Source organism: Tachyglossus aculeatus, chromosome 22, assembly GCF_015852505.1.
Source record: "Tachyglossus aculeatus isolate mTacAcu1 chromosome 22, mTacAcu1.pri, whole genome shotgun sequence".
Lineage (NCBI taxonomy): Eukaryota > Metazoa > Chordata > Mammalia > Monotremata > Tachyglossidae > Tachyglossus > Tachyglossus aculeatus.
The window spans coordinates 41,734,153-41,754,154 of NC_052087.1; the positions used below are offsets into that span (position 1 = coordinate 41,734,153).

Below are 20,002 nucleotides of genomic sequence, written 5' to 3' on the forward strand. Positions count from 1 at the left end.
AATACGACTGAATGAATGAACCAAGCAGCGTGGTCTAGTGGGTAGAGCACTTCTCTGTAGCTCAGTTACCTCATCTTTAAAATGGGGATTAAGACTGTGAGCCCCTGGTGGGACAGAGACTGTGTCCAGCCGGATTAGCTTGTATCTACCCCAGCACTTAGAACTGTGCCTGGCACATAGTAAGCACTGAACAAATACCATAAAATAAATCAATTGTATTTATTGAGTGCTGACTGTGTGCAGGGCACTGTAATTCTTCTTTGCTTGAAAACAGAGGGAAGAGTAGGAGGCTGGTGGCCTCACCAAGGGCCCCCGTGGTGAGGTAATTTTTAATTTTTTTTTAATGGTGCTGTTTCTCTCCATTGGTCTCCTTCAACGTCCTGAGCTGCTGAGTCGTAGGCGGCCCCTGAGCCTTGATTTGAAGACACGGTAATACCGGGAGACTGTAAATTCATTATGGGTAGGGAATGTGTCTGCTTATTTTTATATCATTCTCTGCCAAGCGCTTAGTACAGTGCTTTGCACACAGTAAGCATTCAATAAATATGATGGACTAAGTAAATGAATGGTGAAGAGATAAATACAATGGAATAAGTAAATGAATGGTGAAGAGAAAAAAAGCTGTTTGAGGAGAGCCCATAGAGTTTCAATCTCTTGATCTTTGACCGGATTTAAGGATGCGTTCTTTATCCTGGTCTAGTTCATTTTCTAATTCTGGTCTACCCCTGTTTGACGCAGGTCATTGTTAGCATCTCAGCAATGACAGCCCTGCGCAAAGTCCACTAAACCTAATAGTGACAAATTGAACTCCTGAAGCATAAACACAGTCATAAACAATTTTAGAAACCACCCCATTACCTCAAAAGAAATGAGAAAAAGACCCCCCTCTGCCCATTTGAGTTGTGAGCGTTGTAATATCCCCGCTAAGCACAGTTGCTTCAGTTGCACTTCTTTTCATAAAGACATTTTCTTCCTTTTCAGTCAGAACAAGCAGCATCTTCAAGATTCGAAAGAATCACTCTCGCCGCAGCAGTCGGGGAAATTCAGAGGGATCCAGATTGTGGATTGTTGTCATGGAAACTCAGAACAGTAAAGAGCATCAGCTGCACTTCCTCCTCGTGGGCAGAAGCGCTGACAGTGCTTAATGTGAAAATCAATCCTTTAAGAGCAATATTCGGACCTCTATCAGAGACAGCGCCTCTGTACACCCTTTGATGTCTCAAATCAACTCAGAAAGATGGAAACGGAGCCCCCCGAAAGCCTGAATTCAGAGTTTCAAACAAGCATTTGGTCTTAGTGAAGGAAGCCAGGACCTCCTTCATACTCCACTAGACAAGCAAGGCTTCCTGAAACTCTTACGTGACTCACCAAGATCAGGGTTTTACCCTGAGGTGTCCTACACCCATCTGGGCTCATCGATTCAAAGATGTGAAACTGGGAACAGGCATGTGGAGTCTTTGACAAAAAAAATCTTATCGTGGTAGGCAAACTAAGCAGCCTCCAATAATTGAAAAGAAGACTATTCCAGAAAGTTACAATGTTAACAGTTAGATAAGTTAGTTTGTGCTGCCTCCATAAGAAGCAAACCTTTTCACTGATGAGAAGCAGCGTGGCTTAGTGGAAAGAGTATGGGCCTGGGAATCAGAGGAGCCAGGTCCTGATCCCGGCCCTGCTACTCGTCTGCTGTGTGACCTCAGGCAATCACTTCACATCTCTGTGCCTCGGGTACCTTCTCTGTAAAATGGGGATTAAGACAGCGAGACCCGGACTATGGACTATGTCCCACCTGATTACTTTGTATCTACCTCAGCGCTTACATTAATGCCTGGCAAATAGTAAGCACCTATAAAAAATAGTTATGCTCATCAGTAGAATTTATTGAGCTCCTCCTTGTCTGATACTTTCCCACTAGACTAACCATAATGACAATAATTGTGGTATCTAAGTGCTTACTATGTGCCAGACACTGTAATAAGCAGTGGGGTATATGCAAGCGAATCAGGTTGGACAGAGTCCCTGTCCCACATGGGGCTCGCGGTCTTAATCCCCATTTTACAGATGAAGTAACTGAGACACAGAGAAGTCAAGTGACTGGCCCAAAGTCACTCAGCAGACAAGTGGTGGGATGAGGATTAGAACCCAGGTCCTTCTGACTCCTGGGCCCATACTCTATCCACTGGGCCACATCGCTTCTCAACAGCTGCAACAGTACAACTGGCCACTCTATCTTGAAAGGTGTACATGACAGTTTTGCTGAACGAGTAACTTCAGAGGCCGAAAAATGAACTCTTAGTATATAGTTGCCCTAAGGAGGACTGTGGATTTGACTGTCATGCCCAAATACATCGCACTGCTTTGTTTTGTTATCTGTCTCCCCCTTCTAGACTGTGAGCCCGTTGTTGGGTAGGGACTATCTCTATATGTTGCCAACTTGTACTTCCCAAGCGCTTAGTACAGTGCCCTGCACACAGTAAGCACTCAATAAATATGATTGAATGAATAAAAACTGCTCTAACCAAACATGAGTAAACATGGAGAAGCAGCTTGGCCTGGTAGATAGAGCAGGGGCCTGGGAATCCTAAGGACATCTAGACTGTAAGCTCGTTGTGGGCAGGGAATGTGTCTGTTTATTGCTATATTGCACTCTTCCAAGTGCTTAGTATAGTGCTTTGCACACAGTAAGCGCTCAATAAATGAGTGACTGAATGAATGAATCATCTCAGCTCTACCACTTTGTTCCTTCATTCATTCAATCTTATTTATTGAGTGCTTACTGTGTGCCATGCACTGTACTAAGCACTTGGGAGAGTACAAGACAACAGCAAACAGACACATTCCCTGCCCACGACGAGCTCGCGGTCTAGAGACGAGCTCACAGGCTGTGTGAACTTGGGCAAATCATTTCACTTCTCTGTGCCTCAGTTACCTCACCTATAGAACGGGGATTAAGACTGTGAGCCCCACGTGGGACAGGGATTGTGTCCAACCTGATTAGCTTGTATCCACTAGTGAGTGCTTAAAAAATACCGCTTTAAAAAAGTATTTTCTGTGTTTGATCTGCCAGTGTTTGCGCTGTTTTATCCCTTATGGAGAGCACACATTGAATGAAGGGCCCTGTTCCACATTTGGGTGATGAAGATACATAACTCTCTGAAAATCCTCTGCATTTTAAAACATTGGAAGCTAAGGCTGCTGATAGATAGAGAAACATCTTTAGCACGAAGGAGCCCAAAATAGTGAGGGACAAACCTACGTGAGAAAATTGCCTTTTCCAAAAAGAAATTTAATTTTCAAAGTGAATGCACACAGCTGGGTTTCATTGCTTTGGCTGTTTCTGATGGCTTCTCTGATGGCTATTTTTTTTTTCTTTTGTTTGGCCAGGGTAAAAAAAAAATAAAAATACGCTTCACTGTTACAGACAGGCCAGTTGCTGGATGCCCCCGTGAAATCCAGGAAGGGGAAAAAGTCGGAATAGAAAGAGCGAAAACAAACTGTTCATTGTTCTGGGGTTGTACAGTCCAAGAGAGGAACTTCATTCTTCCTCAATGGTCAGAGAGCCTTTCTATTGACTTTGGGGAGAATGCCGACGGAAAAGTGTTACTTTTTTCTAGTGCAGGTCTGGAATCAGATCCCTGTCAACTATGAACCTGGATGTGTATCCCTAAAGCACTTTGATGCTCTACCAGGATACCTACTTAGATAAGCTTATCTGGTGGTAACCTTCTATAGATATAATTCTTTTAGACTGTGAGCCCACTGTTGGGTAGGGACTGTCTCTATATGTTGCCAACTTGTACTTCCCAAGCGCTTAGTACAGTGCTCTGCACACAGTAAGCGCTCAATAAATATGATTGATTGACTGATTGATTCTCACTGTACCTCGTTCTCACCTGTCCCGCCTTTGACCCCCAGCCCACGTCCTTCCCCTGGCCTGGAATGTCCTCCCTCCTCACATCTGCCAAACTAGCTCTCTTCCCCCCTTCAAAGCCCTACTGAGAGACACCTCCTCCAGGAGGCCTTCCCAGACTAAGCCCCCCTTTTCCTCAGCTCCCCCTCCCCTCCCCATCACCCCGACGCCCCCTCCCCGCCCCACAGCACTGGTGTATAGATGTACATAGCTAGAATTCTGTTTATTTATATTGATGCCTGTTTACTTGTTTTGATAATAATAATAATGATGATGGCATTTATTAAGCGCTTTCTATGTGCAAAGCACTGTCCTAAGCGCTGGGGAGGTAACAAAGTGATCAGGTTGTCTCACAGCCTTAGTCCCCATTTTACAGATGAGGTAACTGAGGCCCAGAGAAGTTAAGTGACTTGCCCAAAGTCATACAGCTGACAATTGGCAGAGCCGGGATTTGAACCTCTGACCTCTGACTCCAAAGCCCGGGCTTCTTCCACTGAACCACACTGCTTCTATACACATCTTTTTGATGTGTATATATCTGTACTTCTATTTATTTATATTGATGCCTGGTTACTTGTTTTGATGTTTGCCTTCCCCCTTCTAGATGGTAAGCCCTGTATGGGCAGGGATTGTCTCTCTTAATTGCTGAATTGCACTTTCCAAGTGCTCAGTACAGTGCTCTGTAAGTGCTCAATAAATACGAATGAATGAATTGAATAAATGAATGAATCTTATACTCTACTATTTCCCCTAGCCCTAATCAAATTTAACATCTGTCTCCTCCTCTAGGCTGTAAACTCCTTGTGGGCCAGGAACGTGACTAGCATCTCTGTTACACTGTACTTTCCCGAGCTCTTAGTACAGTGCTCTGCACACAGTAAGTGTTCAGTAAATACAATTAATTGATTAATTGATATGTCCTTTACCTCAGGCTGACAGAACCATTGAGAAATATTGAAATATGGCCCTTCAACCAGTTATGAAGCCGCCTAATTCTAATGATGATGATGATGGTGGTGGTATTTGCTAAGTGCCAAGCACTGTTCTAAGCGCTAGGGTAGATGCAAGGTCATCAGGTTGTCCCACATGGGGCTCACGGTCTTCATCTCCATTTTACAGATGAGGGAACTGAGGCCCAGAGAAGTGACTTGTCCAAAGTCACACAGCTGATGAGTGGCAGCGCCGGGATTAGAACCCATGACCTCTGACTCCCAAGCCTGGGCTCTTTCCACTAAACCAGGCTGCTTCTACCTAAATCTTCAGTTTGCTGATTAATAGCATTGTGCTTTGGTTCAAAAATGACCTTACCACCAATGAACCCCCATATGTGAGCGTGACTATTGTTGAGAGTGTTGTTGAGCATCCTCCCCTAGACTGTAAGCTCACTGTGGGCACTGTGTCTCTTATATTGTTATAGCGTGCTCTCCCCAGCGCTTAGTACAGTGCTCGACACACAGTAAGCGCTTATAAATATGATTGACTGACTGAAGGAATCAATCAATCAATCAATCAATCAATCGTATTTATTGAGTGCTTACTAGGTGCAGAGCACTGTACTAAGTGCTTGGGAAGTACAAATTGGCAACACATAGAGACAGTCCCTACCCAACAGTGGGCTCACAGTCTAAAAGGGGGAGACAGAGAACAAAACCAAACATACTAACAGAATAAAATAAATAGGATAGATATGAACAAGTAAAATAAATAAATAAATAGAGTAATAAATATGTACAAATATATATATACATATATACAGGTGCTGTGGGGAAGGGAAGGAGGTAAGATGGGGGGATGGAGAGGGAGACGAGGGGGAGAGGAAGGAAGGGGAATCTAATAGGAAGGAAGGGGAATAATAAGGGAATCTCTTACACAGTTGACACCTTGTCCATGGAAAGACCGTAGTGGAAAACCCTCTGGATCCACTACCAGAACGATCGCAGGTGGTGGTCGTTGCTGTAGTTCGGAGACGACCCGATGGCATAAGACAAGACATTTTCTGACCCCTTATCATCATCATCATCATCAATCGTATTTATTGAGCGCTTACTATGTGCAGAGCACTGTACTAAGCGCTTGGGAAGTACAAATTGGCAACATATAGAGACAGTCCCTACCCAACAGTGGGCTCACAGTCTGTTGCTCAGACACCAATGAATAAGTTAAATTGGGAGAAATATTTTTTTCCCTGTTTGTTTTTTTATGGTATTTGTTAAAGCGCTACTATGGGCCAGCCATGGTACAAAGTTTTGGAGTACTTACGAGATAACCATATTGGACACAGTCCATGCATATAATAATAATAATGATGGCATTTATTAAGCGCTTACTATGTGCAAAGCACTTTTCTAAGCGCTGGGGAGGATACAAGGTGATGAGGTTGTCCCACGGGGGGCTCACAGTCTTCATCCCCATTTTACAGATGGCCCAGAGAAGTGAAGTGACTTGCCCAAAGTCACCCAGTGACAATTGGCGGAGCCGGGATTTGAACCCCTGACCTCTGACTCCAACGCCCGGCCTCTTTCCACTGAGTCACGCTGCTTCTCAGCTTGAGTCCTATATGGGGCTCACAGTCTTAATCCCCATTTTACAGATGAGGTAACTGAGGCACAGAGAAGTCAAGTGACTTGCCCAAGGTCACACAGCAAGCAAGTGGTGAGTCTGGGATTGCCACCCCCATATTTTGTATATGTTTTGTTTTGTTGTCTGTCTCCCCCTTCTAGACTGTGAGCCCGCTGTTGGGTAGGGACCGTCTCTATGTGTTACCGACTTGTACTTCCCAAGCGCTTAGTACAGTGCCCTGCACACAGTAAGTGCTCAACAAATACGATTGAATGAATGAATGAATGAACAGAGGGCTCACAGTCTAGAAGGTTTACTATTCTATTTATTTTATTTTGTTAATATGCTTTGTTTTGTTGTCTGTCTCCCTTTTCTAGACTGTGAGCCTGCTGTTGGGTAGGGACCGTCTCTATTTGTTGCCAACTTGTATTTCTCAAGCGCTTAGTATAGTGCTCTGCACACAGTAAGCGCTCAATAAATACGATTGAATGCATCGGCCCGCTGTTGGGTAGGGACCGTCTCTCTATGTTGCCAACTTGTACTTCCCAAGCGCTTAGTACAGTGCTCTGCACACAGTAAGCGCTCAATAAATACGATTGAATGAATGAATGAATGAATGAGCCCGCTGTTGGGTAGGGACCGTCTCTGTTGCCACCTTGTATTTCTCAAGCGCTTAGTACAGTGCTCTGCACACAGTGAGCGCTCAATAAATACGATTGAATGAATGAATGAATGAATGAATGAATGAGCCCGCTGTTGGGTAGGGACCGTTTCTATTTGTTGCCACCTTGTATTTCTCAAGCGCTTAGTACAGTGTTGTGCACACAGTGAGCGCTCAATAAATACGATTGAATGAATGAATGAGCCCGTTGTTGGGTAGGGACCGTCTCTATTTGTTGCCACCTTGTATTTCTCAATCAATCAATCGTATTTATTGAGCACTTACTGTGTGCAGAGCACTGTACTAAGCGCTCGGGAAGTACAAGTCGGCAACACATAGAGACAGTCCCTACCCAACAGTGGGCTCACAGTCTAGAAGGGGGAGACAGAGAACAAAACCAAACATACTAACAAAATAAAATAAGTAGAATAGATAGGTACAAGTAAAACAAATAAATAAATAAGTAGAGTAATAAATAGGTACAAACATATATACATATCATCATCATCATCAATCGTATTTATTGAGCGCTTACTATGTGCAGAGCACTGTACTAAGCGCTTGGGAACTCCAACTCATCCTAACAGTGCAAACTGAAGGTGGAAAGGAAAGTGTTAAGACATTGATGCTTGAGCTTATAGTAGTAATAAAAATAATAATAATAATAATAATGGCATTTCTCAAGCGCCCACTATGTGCAAAGCACTGTTCCAGCGCTTAGTACAGTGTTGTGCACACAGTGAGCGCTCAATAAATACGGTTGAATGAATGAATGAGCCCAATGTTGGGTAGGGACCGTCTCTATTTGTTGCCACCTTGTATTTCTCAATCAATCAATCAATCAATCGCATTTATTGAGCGCTTACTGTGTGCAGAGCACTGTACTAAGCGCTTGGGAAGTACAAGCTGGCAACATCTAGAGACAGTCCCTACCCAACAGTGGGCTCACAGTCTAAAAGGGGGAGACAGAGAACAAAACCAAACATACTAACAAAATAAAATAAGTAGAATAGATAGGTACAAGTAAAATAAATAAATAAATAAGTAGAGTAATAAATAGGTACAAACATATATACATATCATCATCAATCGCATTTATTGAGCGCTTCCTATGTGCAGAGCACTGTACTAAGCGCTTGGGAACTCCAACTCATCCTAACAGTGCAAACTGAAGGTGGAAAGGAAAGTGTTACGACATTGATGCTTGAGCTTATAGTAGGAATAAAAATAATAATAATATAATAATAATGGCATTTCTCAAGCGCCCACTATGTGGAAAGAGCCCGGGCTTTGGAGGCAGGGGTCGTGGGTTCGAATCCCGCCTCTGCCACTTGTCAGCTGGGGGACTTTGGGCACTTCTCTGGGCCTCAGTTCCCTCATCTGTCAAATGGGGATGAAGACTGTGAGCCCCCCGTGTGGCACCACCTGATCTCCTTGTAACCTCCTCAGCGCCTAGAACAGCGCTTTGCACATAGGAAGCGCTTAATAAATGTCATTATTATCATTATGGGGAAGCAGCGTGGCTCAGTGGAAAGGGCCCGGGCTTTGGAGTCCGAGGTCATGGGTTCAAATCCCGGCTCCGCCACGTGTCTGCTGTGTGACCTTGGGGAAGTCACTTCACTTCTCTGGGCCTCAGTTCCCTCATCTGTAAAATGGGGATGAAGACTGTGAGCCCCCCGTGGGACAACCTGATCACCTTGTATCCACCCCAGCGCTTAGAACAGTGCTTTGCGCATAGTAAGCGCTTAATAAATGCCATTATTATTATTATTATTATTATTATGTGCAAAGCACTGTTCCAGCGCCCAGTACAGTGTTGTGCACACAGTGAGCGCTCAATAAATACGTTTGAATGAATGAATGAGGCCGCTGTTAGGTAGGGACCGTCTCTATTTGTTGCCACCTTGTATTTCTCAAGCGCTTAGCACAGTGCTCTGCACACAGTGAGCGCTCAATAAATACGACTGATTGATTGATTAATCAATGAATTGATTGATTGATTAAATGCGATTGATTGATTGATAGGGTGTCCGGCCCCCCTGGCGTGGGGAGCTTGTTTCCGGGGGGACACGTTGGGTGGGCGGACGGAAGGGCGGAAGGAAGGGCGGACGGAAAGGGCGGGCGGACGGAAAGGGCGGACGGACGGGGCGGTGACGCGCGTGCGCGGAGGAGGCGGAAGCGGAAGTGCGCCGCTCGCGGGGGAGGTCGGGGGGGGGCAGCTCCTCAGTCGCCGGCGGGCAGGACCGGTCCGGGGCGGATCGGACCGGATCGGACCGGTTCGGACCGGCTCGGACGGCGATGGCGGCGCTGGGCCTGCCGTTTGCCCTGCTGCTGCTGCTGCTCATGCTGCTGCTCGGACGGTTCACCGGCGCCGCCAAGGTCAGACTCCCCCCTGACCTCTGACCCCTGACCCCTGACCCCTCCCCCTCATTCCCCCTGCCCATGTATTTGGAAGAATAATAATGATGGCGTTTATGAAGCGCTTACTATGTGCCAAGCACTGTTCTAAGCGCTGGGGAGGTCACAGTCTTCGTCCCCATTTTACAGACGAGGGAACTGAGGCACAGAGATTAATAATAATAATGGTATTTGTTAAGCGCTTACTATGTGCCAACCACTGGTCTAAGCGCTGGGGAGGTCGCAGTCTTCGTCCCCATTTTACAGACGAGGGAACTGAGGCACAGAGAATAATAATAAAGGTGTTTGTTAAGCGTTTACTATGTGCCAAGCACTGTTCTAACCGCTGGGGAGGTCACAGTCTTCGTCCCCATTTGACAGATGAGGGAACTGAGGCACAGAGAATAGTAATAGTGGTATTTGTTAAGCGCTTACTATGTGCCAAGCACTGTTCTAAGCGCTGGGGAGGTCACAGTCTTCGTCCCCATTTTACAGACGAGGGGACTGAGGCACAGGGAATAATAATAAAGGTGTTTGTTAAGCGCTTATTATGTGCCAACCACTGGTCTAAGCACTGGGGAAGCCAAAGTCTTCACCCCCATTTTACAGATGAGGGAACTGAGGCACAGAGAATAATAATAAAGGTGTTTGTTAAGCGCTTACTATGTGCCAAGCACTGGTCTAAGCACTGGGGAAGCCAAAGTCTTCACCCCCATTTTACAGATGAGGGAACTGAGGCACAGAGAATAATAATAAAGGTGTTTGTTAAGCGCTTACTATGTGCCAAGCACTGTTCTAACGGCTGGGGAGGTCACAGTCTTCATCCCCATTTTACAGATGAGGGAACTGAGGCACAGAGAATAGTAATAGTGGTATTTGTTAAGCGCTTACTATGTGCCAACCACTGTTCTAAGCGCTGGGGAGGTCGCAGTCTTCGTCCCCATTTTACAGACGAGGGAACTGAGGTACAGAGAATAATAATAATAATAATAATAATAATAATGGTATTTGTTAAGCGCTTACTATGTGCCAAGCACTGTTCTAAGCACTGGGGAGGTCACATTCTTCATCCCCATTTTACAAACGAGGGAACTGAGGCACTGAGAATAATAATGGTATTTGTTAAGCGCTTAATATGTGCCAACCACTGTTCTAAGCGCTGGGGAGGTCACAGTCTTCATCCCCATTTTACAGATGAGGGAACTGAGGCACAGAGAGTAATAATAATAATGGTATTTGTTAAGCGCTTACTATGTGCCAACCACTGTTTTAAGCGCTGGGGAGGTCACAGTCTTCCTCCCCATTTTACAGATGAGGGAACTGAGGCACACGGAACAATAATAATAACAGTAGTATTTGTTAAGCGCTTACTATGTGCCAAGCACTGTTCTAAGCGCTGGGGAGGTCACAGTCTTCGTCCCCATTTTACAGGTGAGGGGACTGAGGCACAGAGAATAATAATAATAATAGTATTTGTTAAGCGCTTACAATGTGCCAACCACTGTTCTAACCGCTGGGGTGGTCACAGTCTTCATCCCCATTTTACAGATGAGGGAACTGAGGCACACGGAACAATAATAATAATAATAATAATAATAATAGTAGTATTTGTTAAGCGCTTACTATGTGCCAAGCACTGTTCTAAGCGCTGGGGAGGTCACAGTCTTCATCCCCATTTTACAGGTGAGGGAACTGAGGCACAGAGAATAATAATAATAATGGTATTTGTTAAGCGCTTACTATGTGCCAACCACTGTTTTAAGCGCTGGGGAGGTCACAGTCTTCGTCCCCAGTTTACAGATGAGGGAACTGAGGCACAGAGAATAATATTAATAGTATTTGTTAAGCGCTTACAATGTGCCAACCACTGTTCTAACCGCTGGGGTGGTCACAGTCTTCATCCCCATTTTACAGATGAGGGAACTGAGGCACACGGAACAATAATAATAATAATAGTAGTATTTGTTAAGCGCTTACTATGTGCCAAGCACTGTTCTAAGCTCTGGGGAGGTCACAGTCTTCGTCCCCATTTTACAGGTGAGGGAACTGAGGCACAGAGAATCATAATAATGGTATTTGTTAAGCGCTTACTATGTGCCAACCACTGTTCTAAGCGCTGGGGAGGTCACAGCCTTCGTCCCCATTTTACAGATGAGGGAACTGAGGCACAGAGAAAAATAATAATAATGGTATTTGTTAAGCGCTTACCATGTGCCAAGCACTGTTCTAACCGCTGGGGAGGTCACAGTCTTCATCCCCATTTTACAGATGAGGGAACTGAGGCACAGAGAGTAATAATAATAATGGTATTTGTTAAGCGCTTACTATGTGCCAACCACTGTTCTAAGCGCTGGGGTGGTCACAGTCTTCATCCCTATTTTACAGATGAGGGAACTGAGGCACACGGAACAATAATAATAATAATAGTAGTATTTGTTAAGCGCTTACTATGTGCCAAGCACTGTTCTAAGCGCTGGGGAGGTCACAGTCTTCGTCCCCATTTTACAGGTGAGGGAACTGAGGCACAGAGAATAATAATAATGGTATTTGTTAAGCGCTTACTATGTGCCAACCACTGTTCTAACCGCTGGGGAGGTCACAGCCTTCGTCCCCATTTTACAGATGAGGGAACTGAGGCACAGAGAATAATATTAATAGTATTTGTTAAGCGCTTACAATGTGCCAACCACTGTTCTAACCGCTGGGGTGGTCACAGTCTTCATCCCCATTTTACAGATGAGGGAACTGAGGCACATGGAACAATAATAATAATAATAGTAGTATTTGTTAAGCACTTACTATGTGCTAAGCACTGTTCTAAGTGCTGGGGAGGTCACAGTCTTTGTCCCCATTTTACAGATGAGGGAACTGAGGCACAGAGAATAATAATAATGATGGTGTTTGTTAAGCGCTTACTATGTGCCAGCCACTGTTTTAAATGCTGGGGAGGTCACAGCCTTCACCCCCATTTTACAGACGAGGGAACTGAGGCACTGAGAATAATAATAATGTAATTTTTTAGTGCTTACTGTGTGCCAACCACTGTTTTAAGCACTGGGGAGGTCACAGTCTTCATCCCCATTTTACAGATGAGGGAACTGAGGCATGGAGAATAATAATAATAATGGTATTTGTTAAGCGCTTACTATGTGCCAAGCACTGTTCTAACAGCTGGGGAGGTCACAGTCTTCATCCCCATTTTACAGAAGAGGGAACTGAGGCACAGAGAGTAATAATAATAATGGTATTTGTTAAGCGCTTACTAAGTGCCAACCACTGTTCTAAGCGCTGGGGAGGTCACAGTCTTCGTCCCCATTTTACAGATGAGGGAACTGAGGCATGGAGAATAATAATAATAATGGTATTTGTTAAGCGCTTACTATGTGCCAAGCACTGTTCTAACAGCTGGGGAGGTCACAGTCTTCATCCCCATTTTACAGATGAGGGAACTGAGGCATGGAGAATAATAATAATAATGGTATTTGTTAAGCGCTTACTATGTGCCAAGCACTGTTCTAACAGCTGGGGAGTTCACAGTCTTCATCCCCATTTTACAGATGAGGGAACTGAGGCATGGAGAATAATAATAATAGTGGTATTTGTTAAGCGCTTACTATGTGCCAAGCACTGTTCTAACAGCTGGGGAGGTCACAGTCTTCATCCCCATTTTACAGATGAGGGAACTGAGGCATGGAGAATAATAATAATAATAATGGTATTTGTTAAGCGCTTACTATGTGCCAAGCACTGTTCTAACAGCTGGGGAGGTCACAGTCTTCATCCCCATTTTACAGATGAGGGAGCTGAGGTACAGAAAATAATAATAATAATAATAATAATAATAATAGTATTTGTTAAGCGCTTATTATGTGCTAAGCGCTGGGGAGGTCACAGTCTTCATCCCCATTTTACAGATGAGGGAACTGAGCACAGAGAACAATAATAATAATAATAGTAATAGTAATGGTATTTGTTAATCGCAGATGAAGTCACTGAGGCACAGAGAATCAATCAATCAATTGTATTTATTGAGCGCTTACTGTGGGCAGAGCACAGTACTAAGCGCTTGGGAAGTCCAAGTTGGCAACATAGAGAGACAGTCGCTACCCAGCAGTGGGCTCACAGTCTAAAAGGGGGAGACGGAGAACAAAACCAAACATACTAACACAGTAAAATAAATAGAATTGATATGTACAAGTAAAATAAATAAATAAATAGAGTAATAAATATGTACAAACATATATACATATATACAGAGAAGTGAAGTGACTTACCCAAGGTCACACAGCAGACAAGTGGCGGAGCCAGGATTGGATCCCCTATCTTATCCCTGAGCCTCCCTCTCCTTGTCCCTGACAGAGATCCCCCTCCCCCAATTCCAGGGTCTCCCCTTTCCCCCTCACACCACTTATTCACTCATTCAGTCATTCAGTTCGTCTTTCATTCAACCATTCATTCATTCAGTCGTATTTATTGAGCACTTCCTGTGTGCAGAGCCCTGGACTAAGCGCTTGGCAAGTACAATTCAACAATAAAAAGAGACAGTCCCCGCCCACAGCGGGCTCACAGTCTAGAAGAGGGAGACAGACATCAAACCAAGTAAACAGGCATCAATATAAAGAAACAGAATTATAGATATATGCATATCAAAACAAGTAATCATTCAGTCGTATTTCACTCAGTTGTATTTATTGAGCGCTTACTGTGTGCAGAGCACTGGACCAAGTGCTTACACCAGTATTTCCTGGCAGGAGTTATTCATCCGGTCAGTCATATTTATTGAGCGCTTACCGTACTGTACTAAGCACTTGGGAAAGTAGAGTGCAGCAGTAAACTGTGACATCCCCTGCCCACAGCGAGCTTATGGTCTAGAGGACGAGTTTACTCATCCCCAGACCGAGCCCCCTCCTTCTTCTCCCCTGTATATATGTTTGTACATATTTATTGCTCTATTTATTTTACTTGAACATATTTACTATTCTATTTATTTTATTTTATTAATACGTTTTGTTTTGTCGTCTGTCTCCCCCTTCTAGACTGTGAGCCCGCTGTTGGGTAGGGACCGTCTCTAGATGTTGCCAACTTCTACTTCCCAAGTGCTTAGTACAGTGCTCTGCTCAATAAATACCACCTGTATATATGTATATTTGTTTGTACATATTTATTACTCCACTTATTTATTTTACTTGTACATATCTTTTCTATTTATTTTATTTTGTTAGTATGTTTGGTTTTGTTCTCAGTCTCCCCCTTTTAGACTGTGAGCCCACTGTTGGGTAGGGACCGTCTCTATATGTTGCCAATTTGTGCTTCCCAAGCGCTTAGTGCAGTGCTCTGCACACAGTAAGCGCTCAATAAATACGATTGATGATGATGATGATGATAAATACGATTGAATGAATGAATCCCTGTCTGATCTTCCAGTTCCTCTCCCATCCAGCTTCCAGGCAGTCAACCAGTGGTATTTATTGAGTGCTTTCTGTGTACAGAGCACTGTACTAAGCGCTTGGGAGAGTACGTCATAAAAGAGTCGGTAGCCATGTTCCCTGCCCAAATGAGCTTACATCCTCTCCTCTTCTTTCATTCCAGTCAGACCAGAAACCCCCTCTGCCACCCTGTCTACCATGAATAATAATAATAATAATAATAATGATGGCATTTATTAAGCGCTTACTATGTGCAAAGCACTGTTCTAAGCACTGGGGAGGTTACAAAGTGATCAGGTTGTCTCACAACCTTAATCCCCATTTTACAGATGAGGTAACTGAGGCACAGAGAAGTTAAGTGACTTGCCCAAAGTCACACAGCTGACAGTTGGCGGAACCGGGTTTTGAACCTCTGACTCCAAAGCCCGGGCTCTTTCCATTGAGCCACGCTGCTTCTCAATATAAGAAATATAATTATGGATATAATAACAATAACAACAATAGTAATAATAATAGTGCTTGTTAAGTGCTTTGCTGGTTTTTGGAATCACTTTTGCAGCAGAGGTATTCTCCCCACAACACCCACACCCCTTCTGATTCTCCTTAACAGTAACGGTATTTAAGTGCTTACTAAGTGCCGAGCACTGTATTGAGCACTCGAGTACTCAATTCAGGTTGGACCTAGACTTGCCCCACATGGGGCTTACAGTCGTAGTAGGATTTAATCCCCGTGAGAAAGCCGAGGCACAGAAAAGGCAAGTGGCTTACCCAAGGTCACTCAGCAGAATGTCATTGTTTATTGTTGTATTGCTCTGCACACAGTAAGCGCTCAATAAATTCAATTGATTGATTGATTGATTTCCCAAGCACTTAGTAGAGTGCCCTGCACACAGTCGTGTCTTATGCCGTCGAGTCGTTTCTGAACCATAGCGATTCCGTTGGACACCTCTCTCCCTGAACGCCCCGCTCTCCATCTGCAGTCATTCTGGTAGCGTGTCCAGAGAGTTTTCTTGGTAAAAATCCAGAAGTGGTTTACCGTTGCCACTTTCTGCACAGTTAACTCAAGTCTCCGCCCTTGACCCTCTCCTCTATGTTGCCAACTTGGACTTCCCAAGCGCTTAGTACAGTGCCCTGCACACAGTAAACGCTCAATAAACACGATTGATGATGATGATGACTCTCCCTCCTGTAGCCGAGACTGGTAGAGGACTGGAAAGTCTCTAGGTGCGACTCTGAGCGGGGTCTGCACACAGTAAGCGCTCAATAAACACGATCGATGATGATGATGACTCTCCCTCCCGTAGCCGAGACTGGTAGAGGACTGGAAAGTCTCTAGGTGCGACTCTGAGAGGGGTCTGCACACAGTAAGCGCTCAGTAAATACGATCGATGATGATGATGACTCTCCCTCTTGTAGCCGAGACTTTTAGAGGACTGGAAAGTCTCTAGGTGCGACTCTGAGAGGGGTCTGCACACAGTAAGCGCTCAATAAATACGATCGATGATGATGATGACTCTCCCTCCCGTAGCCAAGACTGATAGAGGACTGGAAAGTCTCTAGGTGCGACTCTGAGCGGGGTCTGCACACAGTAAGCGCTCAATAAATACGATCGATGATGATGATGACTCTCCCTCTTGTAGCCGAGACTTTTAGAGGACTGGAAACTCTGTAGGTGCGACTCTGAGCGGGGTCTGCACACAGTAAGCGCTCAATAAATACGATCGATGATGATGATGACTCTCCCTCCCGTAGCCGAGACTGGTAGAGGACTGGAAAGTCTCTAGGTGCGACTCTGAGAGGGGTCTGCACACAGTAAGTGCCCAATAAATATGATTGAGTGAATGAATGAATGACAAGTGGCAGAGCTGGGGTGAGAACTCAGGTCCGTTGAGTCCCAAGCCCGTGCTCCCTCCCCAAGGAATCTTATTCATCCATTCAATCGTATTTACTGAGCGCTTACTGTGTGCAGAGCACTGTACTAAGCGCTTGGGAAGTACAAGTTGGCAACACATAGAGACGGTCCCTACCCAACAGTGGGCTCACAGTCTACGGTCACTCTTTTGACCGTAAGCTTGTGGGAAGGGAACGTATCTACCAACTCTGTTATTATATCGTACTCTCCCGAGCATTTAGTACAGTGCTCTGCCACAAGTAAGCAGTCAGTAGATCCCATTGATGATGATTTCACTCAGCTTTCAGTTTTTAGGTTATAGTTGTGCCCCTTTCCCACCATTAAAGGGCAAGAGAATTGTCTTCTAGAGCAAAATGTTAGTCATCCCCAGGCCCAGAGGCACCTGACAACCCAGTAGAACCAGTCTTTTCCCGTCAGGTCGTCAACACTGGCTGCTCTGGGATGCGTAACTTTTCTTCGGGACTTTGTCCTCGATTATTGCCCACCGACAGCCTTCTGGCCCTCGACTCTTTCCTGTTACGGTCCTGAAACTTCCTGGAATCAAACTGTTCATCCGCACTCTGGCTTTCTTAAATCGCCGTCGTCTATCCCAAAAAAAGTTGGAGAGTAAAAAGTACTGGAGAAGACGACTACGGCTCTAGGTTGAGGAATTTTAAGACTGTGAGCCCACTGGTTGGGTAGGGACTGTCTCTAGATGTTGCCAAATTGTACTTCCCAAGCGCTTAGTACAGTGCTCTGCACACAGTAAGCGCTCAATAAATACGATTGATGATGATGATGATGAATTTCGTATTCATTCCCCCGTTCAGGTTTCTTTCTTCCCTACTGTTTCACGAACTGTTTGTTTCTGTTCATCCGACAAATCTGTGAGGTTCGAGTTCCTTTATTGTCTCTGATAATAATAATAATAATAATAATGGCATTTATTAAGCACTATGTGCAAAGCACTGTTCTAAGCGCTGAGGGGATGAGAACATACGGGCCAAGTTGAAATATTATGCTGTTTGGAAAATAGCATGAAACCATCAAATTTTTCAGTGTGGTTGGCCTATTATTTTGAAGGAGATCGTGGGGGACTTTTTGGAGCAATATGGTGTAATCTGAGCTAATATCTTGAAAAATAAAATGGGGACATTTTCTTGAAACTAAATTTTTCTCAGACTTGTTATGGAAAAACTGTCTTAAGTTTGGAAGTAACAGTTATTGTATTTGGTAACAGTGAAATGTTTAATAGTTTTCTAGGGTTGTGTAGAGTATGCTGCAGATTGTATCCTTCCGTAAACAACAGTCTGGTGACTAACTGGAAATGAATTCTGTTAAAGATTTTTTTTTTTTTTTTGGCTACAGGATTTTGAGGATGTCCGATGCAAATGCATTTGTCCACCTTATAAAGACCATTCTGGTCAAATTTATAAAAAGAACATCACCCAGAAAGACTGGTGAGTATCTTGGCTTGTAGAACTGGAACCGATCTCTTTCCGGATGATTGTAGCGTATCCAGAAACCTGAGTGTGGGCAGGGAATTTTTCTTTCTAAGCAACAGAGCCAAGTCTTTTCTGCACTGAAAAGAGCACTGATGAGCACTCGAGTCAGAGTTTTTGTAAATACCCTCTAACTCTTCCAAAGTAGATACTGAGTTGAAACTCATTTTATAAAATAGATTTATCAAAGTCTCTTCGTGTACTTTCATATACCCTTTTTAATTCTTCCTATTACTGGTTGATTTTTCTACAGTCATTTAGTCTTTATATGAGACAGTCCCTTAATAGAATAAAAGAAAGCCCAAATCATCCCCTAATGGGCAGCTTTAAATTATTCAGGATATAATGGGCAGTTACAATTGGTTTATTCAGGCATGAAATCTAATTTGGTGTCTTGTATTGGATTGAGAAAGGAACTTCCTGTCCAAGTGTTTGGCCCTGGTTCTTTTGCCGACCTTTTGTTGTCCAAGCTTTTCAACCCTGGTCAGGAACGCAGTTTGGTATAATGAGAAAACACTAATCCTTTGGTGCACAGGTTTTTAGGCATTCATGCATCCAAGTGGATTTTGATACTCAATCAGTCAATCAATCGGCGGTATTTATTGAGCACTTACTGTGTCCAGATCACTGTACTAAGCGCTTGCGAGAGTACAGTGCAGCCGAGTTGGTAGATACATTCCCCGCCCGCAGAGAACTTACAGTCTAGAGGAGGAGACAGGATATCAGTGTAAATACATAAACTACAGGTAGTTACATATTGATGGGAGTCTGAGGGTGAGATGCAGCGTGGCTTAGTGGAAAGAGCCCGGGCTTGGGAGTCAGAGGGCGTGGGTTCTAATCCCGACTCCGCCACTTGTCAGCGGGGTGACTTTGGGCAAGTCGCTTAACTTCTCTGTGCCTCAGTTGACTCATCTGTAAAATGGGGATCGAGACTGTGAGCCCCAAGTGGGACAACCTGATCACCTTGTATCTGCTCCAGTGCTTAGAACAGTGCTTGGCACACAGTAAGCGCTTAACAAATACCAACATTATTATTATAAGTGTCCAAAGAAAAGTAGGCAGGTTGGTTTCTTTGTTGTTGTTGGAAAGGACCGGTTTTTATAGCTTACGTTTTACGTTGAGCAAAAGCTTACGTTTTAGAAATGGCCTCCTTGACTTTTAAGTTTATGAGAGGCACCCGAAGCTTAAAGGTATAACTGTATTTGGGTGCTCCTTTCCCAATGCTGCCACAGTCACTACCAGTGGGTGGTCATGAATTATTAGCACTGATTCTGCCAGACAGATCAGTGTCTCCTAAAGAAGAATGTGGATAAAGAACAATGGGCAGGGAAGCAAAACAGTTTTCCCCAGCTGGAAACTGGGGTTTAGATCTATTGTTAATGGGTATGGTATCTGCTAAACCCTTTGTGTCCAGCACACACAGAGCAGTGTGGGATATTTATTGAGCGCTTACTGTGCACAGAGCTCTGTACTAAGCACTTTGAAGAGTACAGTCCAACAGAGTTGGTAGACCATTCCCTGCCTACAGCGAGCTTATAATCTAGAGTTTAAATCAGGTTGGACACAGTCCCTGTCCCGCATGGGGCTCACAATCTAAGTTGGAGGGACAACAGGTATTGAATCCCCATTTTACAGTTGAGGAAACTGAGACACAGAGAA

The 20,002-nt window shown here is 44.3% G+C and overlaps 1 protein-coding gene across 1 annotated transcript in view; it reads left to right on the top strand.

Annotated features, from left to right (window-relative positions):
- Positions 1 to 9,407: 9,407 nt before the first annotated feature.
- TMEM9B (TMEM9 domain family member B) overlaps positions 9,408 to 20,002 on the top strand; it is a 33,131-nt gene continuing 22,536 nt past the window's right edge. The window contains exons 1-2 of the mRNA XM_038765178.1: positions 9,408 to 9,506; positions 18,210 to 18,301. Coding sequence (XP_038621106.1) covers positions 9,426 to 9,506; positions 18,210 to 18,301 — 173 coding nt within the window. The 5' untranslated portion in view covers positions 9,408 to 9,425. The remainder of the gene's footprint in view (positions 9,507 to 18,209; positions 18,302 to 20,002) is intronic.